This window comes from Falco punctatus, assembly GCF_963210335.1.
Source record: "Falco punctatus genome assembly, chromosome: 3".
Lineage (NCBI taxonomy): Eukaryota > Metazoa > Chordata > Aves > Falconiformes > Falconidae > Falco > Falco punctatus.
In genome coordinates, this window is record NC_137582.1 from 108,061,072 (window position 1) to 108,077,178 (window position 16,107).

The 16,107-nt window shown below is 44.6% G+C and overlaps 1 protein-coding gene across 1 annotated transcript in view; it reads right to left on the reverse strand.

Moving 5' to 3' along the window:
• The window catches only part of LOC308060671 (ATPase family AAA domain-containing protein 3), a 28,676-nt gene extending 13,153 nt beyond the window's left edge, over positions 1-15,523 (reverse strand). Inside the window, exons 1-11 of the mRNA XM_080379672.1 lie at positions 15,241-15,523; positions 14,738-14,814; positions 14,012-14,113; positions 12,383-12,442; positions 11,954-12,023; positions 10,246-10,411; positions 9,460-9,529; positions 5,421-5,576; positions 5,141-5,197; positions 4,111-4,236; positions 1,623-1,747 (exon numbers count right to left, since the gene is read on the reverse strand). Of these exons, the coding sequence (XP_080235798.1) occupies positions 1,623-1,747; positions 4,111-4,236; positions 5,141-5,197; positions 5,421-5,576; positions 9,460-9,529; positions 10,246-10,411; positions 11,954-12,023; positions 12,383-12,442; positions 14,012-14,113; positions 14,738-14,814; positions 15,241-15,472 (1,241 nt within the window). The 5' untranslated portion in view covers positions 15,473-15,523. The remainder of the gene's footprint in view (positions 1-1,622; positions 1,748-4,110; positions 4,237-5,140; positions 5,198-5,420; positions 5,577-9,459; positions 9,530-10,245; positions 10,412-11,953; positions 12,024-12,382; positions 12,443-14,011; positions 14,114-14,737; positions 14,815-15,240) is intronic.
• Positions 15,524-16,107: the final 584 nt, after the last annotated feature.

The window sequence follows — 16,107 nt, forward strand, 5'->3', positions numbered from 1 at the left end:
GTTTTACTACCTGTGGAGAAGTGAATTAATAAAGTCAATGAATAATTCACAAAAATAAGTTCACTTATAACCCAAGGGTAGTGCTCTTCCCAAGAGACAGAGTGCATAAAGATGCTTATCAATAACAGAACCAAGTTGCTCATAAAGCTGTCACAACTTATATTACCTTCTTGCCTAGCTTCAAAACCAGCTTTCTTTCAAGGGATCTCAGGGCCTATTAACATCTTTTACTCAACTCCAGCTTTTCTGAAAATATTCTCAGCTACAGTTTCTGCAGAGAAGAGTCTTCTATCACAACAGCTTTCAGCTAATAAAGGCAACACAGTACGAACAGCTAACATTGTTGGATATCCAGAATAAACCCTTCAATGTTACTGGAGGTTAAAATATTGACGTATATGGACACATGTAACTTTTGATCATGACTTTTGTAAGATGTCTATCTGAAGTGTATGAAGTTCAAACGCACCAAAGTTTTTGGGGACGGAGAATAAATTCAGACCCAAGCAGCGCTGTGGAAGAGAAACCTTTAGTGGAAGCATCCAGCAGTCTTCATCCATCTCTCTTCCAGCTTTTTCTAATCTCACTTAAATTTTTACACATTTCCTTCTCTATCTCCTCAGGGTAGGAGAAGCTTAAAGAGTTCAAATCCTTAGGACATTGACTCTGCATATTTTTGGTTGGTTTTTTTTAAAGGGGAAATAGAAACATTAAGAAGATGAATGCATCAAGGATCAAAACAGACACTGCGAGACGATGTCCTATCTAAAGTAATCAAAGAACACATAAATCACTAGTTAGCCACATTTACGGAAGACCTGCAATCAAAACCGCACAAAACCCAAACTGACACCCATTGCTAGTTCTGTATTGAGTTTTAATATTCTGGCTGGACAAGCAACTTCTTAGCTACCTCTGCACTGCAAAAATCCATTTATACTAGTACAAAAAAATTATCTAGACACTTTTACAAATCAGGGAGTCAAGGTTTAGCCTCAACACAAATGCTTTTCTGCAGATAAAAGTTTGCTTTTAAAGGTGACTGAAAAAGCACAGTAGTGACTTCTACACTTATCTAATGTCAATGCTTTGAGCACCTGCCTCCCCTTACTCTTTTATTTCTTACTATTCACTGCTTCTGCTTGAGACTCAAAAGTAAACAAGAAGCTGAATCAAAACATTATCAGAGTCTAAAATCTGAGCAATCACAACAGGGAACATAATATCCAGAGAGCGTAACACCTGGTTGCATCTCCATTCGTACTAAGTCTTCTAATTACTGCCAGAAAACTAATCACTCTGAAAGAAACGTGTCCCCGCCTTCGAGTGGCCAGTACCTCTCTACCTGCCTGGTGAGATCTGCAGAGAGTCAAGCTATGACTGATCTGAAGTAAACAAGAAGAGTTTGAGGGAGCAAAAGCTTTCAGCCCTTTAAATATTACCGAGCAGCAAGAATTCACCCTTTCTAGGAAAACTTCAGGAGATGTTATACCTGGTCAGTGCCACCTCATCAGTGCGAGAGTATCACTCCATAACAACCAGAGATGAGGGGTCCGAACTACATCGTTGCAGCGACTTTGAGCAAGAAACAAAATTCAGGATTCAGAGGAACCTCTACTTACCCTCTCCTACTGGTGTTTGCCCAGTCGAAGAGTTTATGCATGGCAGTAACTCCTTCCCGCCCCATAGGGGCAACATCACCACCTGTCATGATGGCATAATCCATGCCCGAGTGCACAGCTAATTTCTGGAAGGAAACCAAACCAGTCAGTTAAACACTCCTTCACTGCAATACCAGGGAAGGTGAGAAGGGAAATACAAGTAGTTTAGTCCTATCAGCACATTTATTTGCAGAGGGCGAGTATGCTCTTTGAGAAGAGAATATTTCTTTAGGCACTTCAGGACAGTTTTTAGCATTGCTCGGAATGGGAAGGAAAAGAGGAAGTTTAGCCTTGAAGCAACGCATGAAATTTTAATGCTAGAAGGCACTGCTGAGAGTGCTTAGACCTTCACCTTTAACTTGTGTGTTGTTTATTTCTTCCACTGTTTCCTTCGTGGTCTAGTTTATTAACAGGGTTCTATTCTCTATTAGACACTTAACTGATAGGACTCAAAATTTTATTTGTTTACAAAAAGATAAAAGCCTGGAATTAAATGGTCAGTGAACCCAATGAGTATTCAGACAAAATAACAGAATATGCCCCTTTTGTGTTTTAACACCCGCCACAACTCATTGGTCTGGTGGCTACTAAGCAAAGGGTTTTAATAAAGCTCCTAGGGCATGCTGGAAATATCTCCCTTAAGCCTGCAGGTAAAAAAAAACCTAACAAAGCAAAACAAAACCCTCTGTGATTTTTCGCTAGGCCAGAAAACGCAAGTCTATCCATAAAGCAAGTTTGACAGGACATAGCCAACATCAGCCAAGCTTGCACTGACCAGTTTCCTTAGGCTGGCATGTCCCTGCAGGGCAGAATTACAGCACTGGCAAAGCCTCCCCCTACTTCAGCCCAAACAGGCCTACCAAGAGCTATGCGACATTGTAATTAAGCTCCCAGCTTAAACCTGCTCTCCATCTCACCGCAACATCTTAGCACTGAATTAGCCCACAAATGCCTGGATCTGCAATGACTTCGCTAGGATTTGAAGCCAGGAAGAGGGAAGATCTTTTTCTCCCCCGCCTCCGTTTCACAAAGCAGTTCACAAAGCAGCCACCAATTAAGCCCTGCCGTGGTGACAGACAGCAGGCTGTGTTAACATGCCATGAGCTGACCCAGACCTGACTATTCAGTTCTGCCAAGTAAAGTCATCTGAAGGTTAAAATGAACAAATCAGCCCAAGCAGATCAGCAACAGCCCCAGCAAAACATGCTCAGCTGAATCCAACCAATTATCTGCTGTGCAGCAGGAGGCTGGAAAAAAAGCTTTGCTCCATCCATCAAAACCACCGAGTTCCTGCTACTAACGTTTAGTGGTTTTTTATCAGTCCAACAAAGCTGGAAGCTTTGACAGTCACATCCAAATGTGTTTACATCTGTCAAGAATCCTGTCATGCTGCATTACTACCATCACAGGCTCACCCGTCTTTGCCCTGCAGGAGTCAGTGCGGTGGTCTTCCCTCTGACATGCCACCTTTTTGGAACAGCAGTAACAGCAATCTGTACTGTCACTGCCATTAACCCAAGCGCAAAAGTCACAGCTCAGAAAACCTGCTTTTTCTCAGCAAAAGCCAGCTTCCCTGCATAATATTCTCTCCTCTCTAGAGCATAAAGGTGTCTCTCTTACATCCATCTTCCTTCTGACCCACTCCAAATCTTTTACAGCTACCACCAGCATCCCCTTGGAGTTTCTATGCTAATGGGGAAAAGCATTAAGAGGTAACTTCTGGACTGTTTAATAAACTTCTTCATCCATTGCCAATCACCTCACTCAGCTCTTACGTTTCTCCCTTCTTATGCTGTTGTTGCCATTTCCTCGACCTGTCCCCCTCTGCTGGCTTTAGAAATCCAGACTAGGTGGCATACTGTCAGAGCAGGCAGCAAAAAACTACGGGGACATGGGTTTAATGTTTGGAGAGAGAAAAAACAAAAATTCAACTTGCATCAGCACGTCAAGTCTGCCACTGTTAAACAAGTATTTGAAACCTCAGATCTAGTGGACAAGCACTGAAAAGCAAGTCAAAAATCAAATCGACTCAAAAAAACTCCAGATCCTGGTAGCGCACATGCCCAGCGAAGCCATACCTACCTCTTCTCTGCTCTGGGATTAGTAAGCAAGAGCAGGAAGACCCTATTCAGAAAAGTGCACGAAACTAACAGAGGTGGAAATGAGACAGCAGGCCGGCATTGCGATTTCACAGCTCACAGTTGCCAAGTGCCTCTTCCAGATGGAAGGGCTCTTCTGCCTACACTTAGTACCAGAACCCAAGCAACTGTAGTAATTTAGAGTTGAAGCAGGCTGCATGCCCTTTCCTCCCTTTCCAACAGACACATAAGCACACCATGTTTATGCAATACTACAGCAACAGATTTCAGATTAGGTTGGGTGCTTAGAGCCTGAAGTTTTCAGAGCACCCTGCAACATATAGGTTATTGGAATCTTGGCATGGCTTTACCTTGGCAAAGAGCGTCTTTCCAGTGCCAGGGGGACCGTACATAAGAATATTCCTGTATAGGCTTTTATTCTTTTTTGTATTTCTTGTTGCTATGGCAATGTCTCTCACACGTGCTTCTAACTGTGGCTGCAAGAAAAGGGTTAAACTTAAGGAACAGAAAGTACCACACGACCTGCATCTATCAGCTTCATAGGTGAGTACCAGGAAGAAGCAGGCAGCACTCCTAATGTGTCGAGCTTTTACACCTTAACTTCAGCTGCTTGTTACTTTAGACCAGGGTCATTTCCCTTTCTAGGTCAGAATTTACTGACTTTGAAGTTCTGTCCACTTGGCTACTCATTTATAAGAAAAAGCAGCAGTGCGGGAAGCAGCGCAGTAACTATGATAAAAACCAGTAACACCTGAAGATTCACTTCCTATTGGATGCCCTGGGAGGGATATGTCAAAAATAAGCAACTCTTTGCAATACTTCTTTCGTAAGTCATAAATGTTCCTGTTCTTACTTATTACTGCATTTGTTGGGATACTGAGAGAAAGCTATTCCTGCAGGAGCCCTTTCTCCCAGCATCTTCAAGCAGCACTTCAGTTTGCCTGATATCCAGGAATCAAATTCAGAAGCAAATATAGAGTAGCAGCCCTAATTACCAAGTTAAGAACCATTCACAAAACAGGCAGATGCATATGCTGCTGCTTTTTTTTTTGGCCTACAAGCAGATCTAGGTTCAGTAATGTTTAACAGATTAGATGAGACAAGTGGAGCTCTGTATATTAACATGCTGACTGAAGAAAAAATGCAGCAGGGCAAGGAATGCACTAAGACTTCCAACTGCCTTGCACACAGGGGAAAAAAGGTTAGTGTGCTTAATGCGTGTCACACTGAACACAGGAGCTTATTTACAGCCCCAAGGCTGCTGTCTCTCCAGAATTACTGGAATTACAGCTTTTGAAGCCAGCGTAAGGAAACGGCTGTATTATTTAGATTCCAAAGTCATCCCTTCACAGTCCAAGATCACAAAATAAGAGTACTCACACTGAGCACAACTCCTTCAAGGGCATCCTGAGCCTTGCTGGTAAGACGCTTACCAACCTAAAGAGGACAAATTCCATTACTGACACATAGAAATCAACCACAGTTTTGACAACTTACCTGGACAAAAAGGTCACACAAAATGACAACGAGCTCAGCCCACCTATGCTATCTCTAATAGTAGGTTTATTCACAGACCCATCTCTCTGCCTGACAGAAAGAGCTGCAAAAGGAGTTCTGCATCCTCATGGCAGTGCAACACAGAAACAAAGCTAAACCTTACCTTGATAGGATGCTTCAGTGCCTCCAGCACAGTAATGCGTGAGGTTTCTCTCACCAGGGAAGGTTTGCCCAAACGCGCTTCTATGTATCGCCCTGCTACTGCCGTGGCATTCTTGGCAGAGTAAACACCCACGGCCAGCAGGGTTAGACCTGCCACCTGCAAAGAGATGGGGGAAGGATTAGGAAAACACACTTGGCAAGGCAACACTAATGTATGTAGCATGCCCGGTGGAGGGGAATTAAGATTCAGGACAAATGCTGACCAAAAGGAAGTTATTTTTGTTAAGATGTTTTATCCCTGTTCAGACAGCCAAGGTCTTACACTCCCTATTCATAAGGCATTTAGTACTCTTGCATCTTGCAGTGTGAAATGCACAGAGGAAGCAGAAGCGACACATATAGGCATGCATCCGAAGTATGTATTCCCTGCCCAAAATGTGTGTGGCTTTTCAGACTTCTAACTCCATAGAGTACGTATTAAGACAAATAGGCACCAGGCTTTGCTACAAACCAGAGGTATAAGCCTCCTATGAGAAACTAGGATCTCCCATAACACTGAAGCTTTAGCTTCCAGTGTTGTGAACAGAAGTGGTGTGGTTTGGTGGTAGTTTTTGGGGTTTTATTCCAGGTATTCTGTGAAGGCACTGAAGAATAAGCCCACATCAAGCAGGTGCTATCTGCCACACTACTCCTCACCATACAAGAAACTATGCAGAATTAAAGATGCCAAGATAAACATCTGTGTTGTGGCTGTCACCAAGGTAGTACGCAGTAGGGAACAAAAAGGACCAGCCAGGGTACACCTGCTAAAGGTCTTGGGTCTGGCTTGACTATTCACAACAGGAAAACAGGTACTCAAAGAGGACCTTCAAAGCCAAAACCACCACCGGAATTATTGCTACTGCATTACAGACTGTTCTTTCAGAAACCCCAGAACATCAGTCATCCCCATCAATTTCCCAGTGAAGCAGAAAGACTCCAGACTTCTCTGTGGTTTATAGTTGCCGCTCGGTTCAGCACTATGTTGGCTCATATTAAACCAAGAGCCCTGCAGGCAGCTTTTCCCACCATAGCTAGCTGGCAGAATAGACATGGAGCTGCGCTGACAACCCTAAAGACGCTCCAGGAAGTTGCTAAGAACAACATTTCAAGACAGGAGTTTAAAGCAGGACTTTACAGAAATCTTTAGCATGGATAGGACTGTTTCCTTAATTCTCAGGGACTGATAGCACTGACCACTTTTATAAAACTTAAGGTACACAAACATAAACCTCCAGGTTCCGGCTGTTTGTACTTATGGAGGCAAGTCAGTTGATTTACCAAAAGTCCTATTCACCTGAAAATACAAGGGAGCAAGGGGTATTAAAGTGAGAGGTGTCTGGGAAGAGGCCAACTGTTCCACACAGTTCTGCGTGCAAATAATCAGTTGTGTTCAGCTTACAGCTAGATGCCAATAATGCATGTCAGAGCAAGCCCAGATAGATAGAAGAACAAGCTGCAGCAATTGCTTTCGAAGTAAGCAGCCTTTTACTACAAGTACAAAACAAGGTCAAAGGCCTCAAGGGCATCAAGGATGGCACTGTTCAATAAACCATGAGACACCATCTGTTCACTTTCACTCTGCTTAGACATGTGACATCACCTTTGCTTTGCATAGAAACATGCACGGTTCAGAACTGCAAGTTCCAAGATGCAAAGGGTAAGAGACAACTTCCACATCCAATTCAGTTCCGTTTACAGGGACTTTCGAACACAAAAAAAGAGGCTCCACCTTTTTGCAGCCTCCCTCTAAAAACAAGGTACCACGACAAATGATCTCATGCACTCTTACACCATCGGCTTCAGCAACATCCAGTACCAAGCAAAGTTACAGGTTGCTTGATACACGAGATCCACCCAGGCAGAGATAAATATTTCAGACTTTTGGATTTCACTGATGTTCATACCACAAGGCACAGAGAAATACACAGCGTCAGTCTTACAGCTGTATCAAACCAGGAAAATTACTTGACTTGCACATTCACAAAAGAAATCCAATTACTATGCCAACTTCACAAATCAGTCTGATTACAGTGCCTGTCTGTTTATCATGAAATAGCTAGGAAAGGAATGAATCTCTGACTGATAAGCAAAGTGAATTCCACTAAAAAAACCCCAATAAACCCAAAAACTTGGAGCAGAACCTTTGGGGTCCTGCTGGTACGGGAAGAGCTAGGAAAAGAACAGCCATTACAGTAGGCAGGAAGAGCTGAAAATACAGGGCTTATTTAGAGGAACCCTAATCTTACCTTACAGTCACTTTTCAAAGCAGCAAAATATGAGTTCCAGCTGTGTTACCTCCTTTCCAAAAATATGCGCGTTTTTTTTTTTAAACCTAAATGTCCCAAATTCACAAGACAAGCACTTGTCAGAAGCAAAAATGACCATAATGCAGGAAACTGGTATCTGGGTCAAGAGAATATGCAGGTAGAAACACCAACCACTACTCTGCAAAAGGCTCCAAATACTGCAGGCATTCCAGGTACAGCCTACAGATTACAAAAGGATCCACTAAAAGCATGTCTTAATTCTTCCCAGAGCACTGAGGCAGCGCCTTTTTATCAGCCTGTGTGTATAAAACCACAGGGTGGAGCAGATGGTGGCAGCTAACTGAAAGGAAAATGTCCACTTTAACAAGCCAAGCTACTAAAAATAAATTTTCACTGTAAAGTTTTATTGTAAAAAGTACAGTAAGAAGTAACTTTATGTCCGTAAGAAGCCACTGCCATGCTCTTTTGTACTCTTTCCAGCTTTCAATCAACTTATTTAGCACAACATAACAGCCCTAAGGGCTCTCTAGGCTACATCAAAATTAGATAAAAAGTTGTGAGATAAGCAGCAAAAAAAATTTTAGATAATGTCTTGCAATATCTTGATGTTCCAGTGACTAAAGGTGCTCCTTTATAGATGAAAGCGGTACCCTCATACTCTCAGAGAGCTGACACTATCCACCTGGAATGAGACTAGCAAATTCTTGGTAGCTAACTTGTGGGAAGAAATTGCAGCTCAAGAGACAGAATGCATGCAAAAAGGGAATACCAAACAATTTCTCTCTGGCCTTAAAATTGTGCACCTTAATTTAAAAACAAAAACTTTCACGATGCGTCTCTTACTATTTGCTGAGGAGTGTTCTCAGAGTTTTACTGTAAAGGATAAGTGAACAAAAAATTTGAGACCACTGGTTTAGAGTAAAAAAAAAACCCAAAAACTTTTGTGCCCACCAGATCAGCTATTACACATCTCCAATATACTTCCCCTAATATTCCTAAAAAGGCATTTCCAGTTTGTAGTTTAACTGCAAACACACAAAAGAAATCAGGGGTGGAGGAGAAATGGATCCCTGTTCCCAAAACCCACCACTGGCGAAGTCTAACAGCAGCGTTAAACATTTCATAATGCTTTGTTCACCTATAAACATTCACAGATGTTCATGCATGAAAATACAACGAACACCAATCATTAAAAAGCTCAATGAAAACTTAGCAGCTCAGAGCCTAGTCAAATACGAAAGTGACACTCAAGTTCTCCAAAAAAATCTGCAGTTATCTCTAATTGCCTATTAGATAAAACCCCTACTCTCCTACATACATAAGAGACTGCAATCTGCAGAACAACCTGTGGAAAAAAAGCCATCTGTGAAAAAGACTCAGCTATTTTTTTCACAGAACCTGCATATATTACTTGTAATAGCTGGCAAACTTTCAAGAAACATGTTTGTAAAGGTGATGGAGTCTCCAAAAGCAAGAGAATTCCACACTGTTGATCAATCAAAGCCAGAACTTTTGTGACCGATGAGGAACAAATTATCCATACAGGGAAGACTAGAATTAATCTGAATAAAAATCTGAAGCACTCTCCTTAAACAAGGACTGCAGAGAGCACTAAGTGAGCAGCAAATCCCCATCACAGTTTACAGTTTATAAACATATCAGAGATAGGAGTTTAACACACATTTACAGACAGACTTTTCTGGCAGTTATCGATACATGTCACAATCTTACCGTGGCTGTAACTTTATCCCAGTCTGTTACAAAAGCACGGAATCCTTCCCCAAAGAGCATCCCAGCTGTCCTACAATAAGCAAACAGCAAGACAAGCAGGAGAAGAAAAAAGGGATTTCAAAAGACTGAACTGCAACAATTTACAAAACAACTTTACAGTGGTCTTCTTCAGAACCAGTCACAGCTAACCGAGGGCTCACCTGGGAACTGACAAATGAATAAGCATGGCAAATACATTTATAATCATCTGATGTCTACACCTGGTCTGGGATTAAATCCAGAAAAGCATTTGGCATTCAGATGATAGCAATTTCTTTAACAAATTAAGATTATTAGTGCTGAACTGTAACAAAAGGTATTTAATTCTAAAGCTTTTTTAATTCAAAAATTAACAAATTACAAATCTAGATGTCCACCCCTTTGGAGACACCCCTTTGGCTGCTTTATACCTTTATGGCATATGTTCAGAAACTGAAAGAACTCAAAAAATTTTCAGAGTAACTGAATCTCAATTTTAGCAAATAAGGCTTGGAGTCATCTGTTGGTAAAATTATGTAAAATCCACAGTCTCTCCAGTTCACATTCAGATGACCATGTAGCAAGACAAGTGAAAGAGAGGGTTCCCTTTAACATAATTCCTATCATTCAGAGCACAAGTGTGTACAAACTAACTCTTTGTATTCCTCAGAGCCTAAGGGGAATAAACACAGCAAGGTTTCCTACATGACAGGAGAAATCTGCAAAAGCAGCAAGACAACCCATGCCCTTCTCCTGGCTTGCACGTACTTGAGGGACTCCAACACTGTTTGGCGATGTTCAGCAGCTTTTAGGCGAATCTGCTCCCGAATGATGTCTGCGTTCTCCCGCTCAGCCTTGGCACGGGCTCTTGCCTCTGCCTCCACACGCAGCATTTCATTCTTATGACGCAGCTCCATCTCTCGCTCTACAGTAGCTTTTTTTTAAAAAAGAAAAAAAAAAAACAACACAGAAGAAGACAATCTTTGGGGCTGGCTTAATCCCAATTAGCAAGCAGGTGAAAGAGATGCATTGCTTCATCCTGGCTTCACAATAGCTATGTGTGATCCCATGGCAGCAGACTTCAAGATCTTAATTCCTCCCACCCTACCCCAAAAGGCAGCCAACCAGTACAGTATTATTACAAAAGACAGACAAGGAATTTTCTCTCTGTGCTTCAAAAGGATCACACACCAAATAGGTGGCCTCTTCAAGATGGCACGTTGCAAGACAACAATCATATTTCAGTTCTGGAAGTTCATTACCAGAAAAAATGCTGAGGGCCAACTTTAGTCAGAGATGAGCTAGACAGTAAGAGGTAAAGCAACAGAGAGGGAAAACCCACAGTGCCTGGCACTGCTGCTGCTCATCAACGTCATTTCAGAGAGGAAGAGTGACATGCTACAGACAAGGAAGGACAACCCTATGCAAGTAACTACACACAGTGCAATAGACATTGCTTATGAAGGGAAGCAAAATGGAGTTGCCTGTAAAATGCTGTCCCAAACAGGATTTTGGAAGCTCCGTTCTGTGTGTCTGAAGTAACAGTGACTGACACATTAAGATTGACGTGAACGCAGAATGAACGAGAAACCTAAGAACAACCCAGGAACTGAGATGACGACCTCGCAACCCTCTGTCTTCAGCGTTACTGCAAGAAATCCTGACTGGACCACCCTGCTACTCGATACCCCTCTTGATACCAGAACGCTGGACAGGCTACCTTGACATTCACACCTTGGTGCTATGAGTAGGTGGAAACTGCAAGAGTAAAATCACCCTCTCCTACAGAGTTTCACCACTGAGCTTCGTTACATGGTTGCTACAATACCTCCCTCAAAGATACCGACAAACCCCAAGTACACCAGATGGCAGCAAGGAGTGGACAACAGAGCAGCTGGCAGCTGTGGAAGGAGCCAGCCAGCCTTCCCATCCCCTCTGGTCCTACACAAATTGCTTTATACATTTCTAACACTTGTGCCCTAGTGGAGTCCCACTGGAGTTCTGCAAAGCCAGTCATGCTGGCAATTCCCCAACAACAAAAAGAAACAAAGCACGTTTCAGACTAAACCTTCCGTTACTCAGCTTTTATTTTCTACAGGAAACAATGAACGGAGACTAAGTGATGTAGATCGAACTGTTCCTCCCAAGAGGTATTTTGTTTCCCTTCCCTCCTCAAAACTGGTTCTATTTTACATTGCCCCAGCATAAAAATCAGCATTTCAGTTGCTACACCATGAGATGCTGACAGACAGTTCACTGGGAAATCCAAGTACTACAGGAAAGACATTTTTTCTAAGCTACTCTCAGAAGCAACTGGTATTTTGAGTACTACTGGGATTTGCACGTTACTTGCCAGTATGACATTAACACGTGACCTAATGGAGCATCAATGAATACGGACAAGGAGTCAAAGATCAGTACAGAGAACTCATGCCCCTCACCACTGTCACCAGCTCAAGAAAAATTACTAGCTTACCACGTCTCATGGCTTCCTGCTTCTGTACAGATTCTTCCTGCTTCCTCAGATTCTCTTCATTAGCAAGTTGCTACAGGCAGAGATGACAGCAGAAGATGCATTGAAGTTCTAAGAACTCAGTCAAGTAGGTATTTGTGTAAGCTTAAGTACTACAAATATTTTCAAGAAGCTAGTGCTCAGGCTGAAGTACGTTCTCCCTCTCCCCATCTCCCAGATTCATACTCTCAATCCCATGCTCCTAGCCACTTTGTCCTGGCCTTTGATGTGCCTGGCCACCACTGTCGATGCCAAGCAAACAGTACAGATGGCAGCAACTGTGCCTGGCATCAGCCATCTGGCCAGCATGATAGGGCTGCTCCAGATCACCACTTTGACTTAAGGAAGCTACTATACAGTTCCCAGCTGGGTTAGAGAAGGAAGCGATCATACCTGCTGTCGCATCTGTTCGTCATAGCGCTGCCTTGCCAATTTGTCCTGGTATTGGGCTCGCTTGAAAAAAGTAGTAAAAATAAAAAAAAGAAAAAAATAATTCAGAATATAAAGATCAGGCATTTAACAGAGAACCCAGTCCTAAGGGCAACATCGTTTGGAACATGCAGGGGAAGAAAAACCAACGCAACCCCCCCACACACAAAACAAAAAAAATAAACCCAGATTTAAATACAAAGTTTTAAATATAAAGGGCAAAGTTTCGGGCAAACATCCTCAGCCAGCACCAAAAACTCCTCTATGCTGAAAAATCTATTTAGTCTGACTTCATTTTAAGGTATCACAGATATAAAAACAAAGAACTTGGCCTAGAAAAGGAAAATTTTACTGGGAAAACCACTTATTTTTCATGTCCTAAAGCACATTACCTGGCCTGGCAATTGCAAGCAATAGGACTGTCAAGATACGCTGCCAGTCAGATGAGCTCTGTTTCTGATTGACTTTCTTGTTCCTCATTAATTTCTCTCATTGATTTTCTACTGCAACTGGCAAATAAACCCCTATCATCTACACTCAACCGGAAGCTGCCTGAGGGCCCTATCCACCAGCAAGCAGGACCCTGTACAAAGGATATTATTCTCTATTCCAAATACAACACAGCTGAACAGCTTGAAAATTATCTCCTCAACAGTTGCAAAGCACGGTACTTCAGAAGTAAATCACAATCAAGCTTGCTTTGACTTCAAATGATGCCCTGTGAACTTTCAAGAGTTGAAGAGCTAACTCATGAACAGAGCAGATGACTGCGAAGCCTGCTTCCTGAGCCAGCCTGTCCAAAGTCCAAACTCTGACGGGATAAAAAGCAACGTGTGCCAAGTAAGCAGTTTTAGCTATCTTCCCAAGCTAAATAATCAATTAGAATTAATCAACCCCCTCGCTTCCTGTGCTCTCAAAGTAAAGAGTCACCACATGTGAGCTATGAGCGTAAAAGCTAGCTTACACTTCCCTGATTTCAGTGTTACTGCCACTTCACGTGACTTACGCTAAAACATACCAGAAAGCACCACTATTGCTCACAACACAGCTCTTAACTCTCAGATTTGCATCACTTCTCCTCCTAAGGTATTCTTTCCTGTCTAAAGTATCCTGGAATAAACAGGGTTGCAGGCTACTTCAGACTGAAATCCAAATAATTTAAGAGACATTAACTGTCCAGGCTAACACATAGACTCAATAAGCCAGTAGTCTTTGATCTCTTAACACCATCAGCTGTTAGATACAAACAAATGTATCTCAGCACCTTCAAGAGCACTTCCCTGAAAATTCCTTCAGGAAAGTTTCAAAGGGCACACAATGAGAGTAACTGCTACTACTGGTTCCTTTGGATGTTCAAGAATTTGGTAACAAAAGTTCAAGACAACAAAGCTGCATATAACTACAAATCAAATTCGACATTACAAAGCCAGTGTAGAAGACAGGCTCAGTCTGCAAATTGCCTCACATCTATGGCAGCCCACAATCCCCTTTCTCCCACTCCCCAAAAGGCAGAATTAATGCACTGTTGCCTTTTCCACACAGGAGACCACAAACAAGGTCTCCCATCACATGGCTTCCCCCTCATTCCCTTACTGCTTGATGCTGTTTTGTTTCTTCACTGAGTGTTTTTCGCCTCTCTTCTGCTTGTACCCGTATCTGCTCATTCTTCAGTTGTTCTATGGCAGCTTCATACTCCTATTAAAATAAAGGGAAAATCATCACAAATAAGCTCAGTACAGCATCCTATAGAGGAACGCTAGTGACAACTGCGCTCCAAGAAACCCATCTGTAATCAGTGGTACCCTGCAAAGCTGAGCAATGACACAAGAAAGCTAAAATACGATCACAAAACATGACTGTAAGAAATTTCATAATTAGCCATTTCACGATTAAATAATTTTACAAAAAAAACACAAAAGAACAAGCAAATCAACACTCCAACAACCCCCAAATTCCTTTAGAAAGGAAAGAGAAGTCTGTTCTCCACCCAGCTACTTTACAGTTCCCTGCAGGAAACCCCTGTCATTCCCTAAAAATGGTGGTGATATTACAAGGGTTACAAAACCACTTGGACATGCAAATTATAAAGAAAGCCATAAAATATGCCTGAGAATAGGCCAAATGAGCTTACAATTCACCTTCCAGAATTTTTTTTTTTTAAATGGTAGATAACTATTACTTGCTGAAGATGAACAGCAACCAGCAAAACTAAGCACCCTCTGCAGCCCGTTAAAGACAGCGAGACTTTGACTGATGCCCCCCACAAGCCTGGCTGTTGCCTGAGAGGCACAACACAACAAACGATGAGGTTCAACATACCTTAAGTTTCGTTTGCTGTTCCAGCTGCAAAGTCTGCTCCTGCATCTGGGCAAGACTGAGGGCATCTTTTGCGTGGCCTGAAATTGACAGCGGGAAGTGGTTACCGACACCACAGAGGCCTTCTCTCAAGGGAGAAAACGCTCAATTCAGGACAATTCCGTCCACTGGGGTCAATTCAGTCCCACCCGGCGCTGGCTGCGCGGGCTTTATGGAACCGCAGCACACGCGCGGTCTGAAGCCAACAGGTCTACCCTGCTGAGAGGGTGCTGCGGTACCCCGCCCGCCCCAGACCCCGCTCAGGGGAAGCAGCGGCCCGCAGCGACCGACCGCAGGCCGCTGCAGGCCGCGGGGCTCCCGGCGAGGAGCAGCAGCCCTCCGAGAGCCCGGGGCTGCCCCGGCCCCGCCCGAGGAAGGCGGCAGGACCCGACGGAACGCCAAGCACCGCCGCCAGCCGGCGAGCAGCACCGGCAGCGCGGCGCCCCCAGCCCCGACCCCTCACGCACGGGACGCGTCCAGCTCCCGCGCCGCCTTGGCCGCCCGCTCCAGGCCCGTGGGGTCGAAGTTGCTCCATTTGTCCTTGGGCGCCTGGCGGTCCCCGGGGGCGGCGGCACCCCCCGGGGCCCCCCCGGCACCACCGCCCGGGCCCGGCGGGAGGGAGAGGCCAGCCCCGCCCGACGCCGCCTCTCCGCCACCCGCAGGCCCCGCACCGCGGTTCAGCCCGAACAGCCAAGACATGACGCCGCCGGCGGCACGCGCGCACGCGGAGGACGCCCCACTTCCCCGCCCCCCCCTCCGCGCCTGCGCCAGCGGGGCGGGGCCGGCCTCCCATTGGGCAAGGAGCGGGATTGACGGAATGACGCAAGAGGGTCGGGCCAGCCGGTGGGAAGCGATTGGCTGGGGAGCAGGCGAGCGGGCGGGACCGCTGGGCTGGGGACGGCGAGCGGAGAAGGACAAACTAGGGCGGGCGGCGCGGCGCCATAGCAACGGCGGTGCGGCGGGGCTGCGAGGGCAGCGGGCCGGCGCGGCGGGGCTGCGCTTGGCCCCGGGGCTTGTGCCACCCGCACACCGGTCCTGGCCACGGCGGGGGAGCGGGCGGGGAAGGGGAACGGGGAAGGTGGCAGCGGAGAGGTCAGGATCAGCCCCGCAGGTGTGGGCCGCCAGCCGGCCCTGCTTGCAGCCCGGGCCCGCCCCAGCAGCCCCTTGTCTTTTTTATCTTTAAATATACACGTTTTCCCAAAGGCACACTTGAGCACATCTCTGAAGAACCTCCCGCAGAACGCTTGAGTTTTCTCTCGGTCACGGGGGCTTTTCGGTGGGGGACTGGGTTCCTTTTTTTGGTTTTTCCTTCGTTTTGTTCTTCTTTGTGGTGG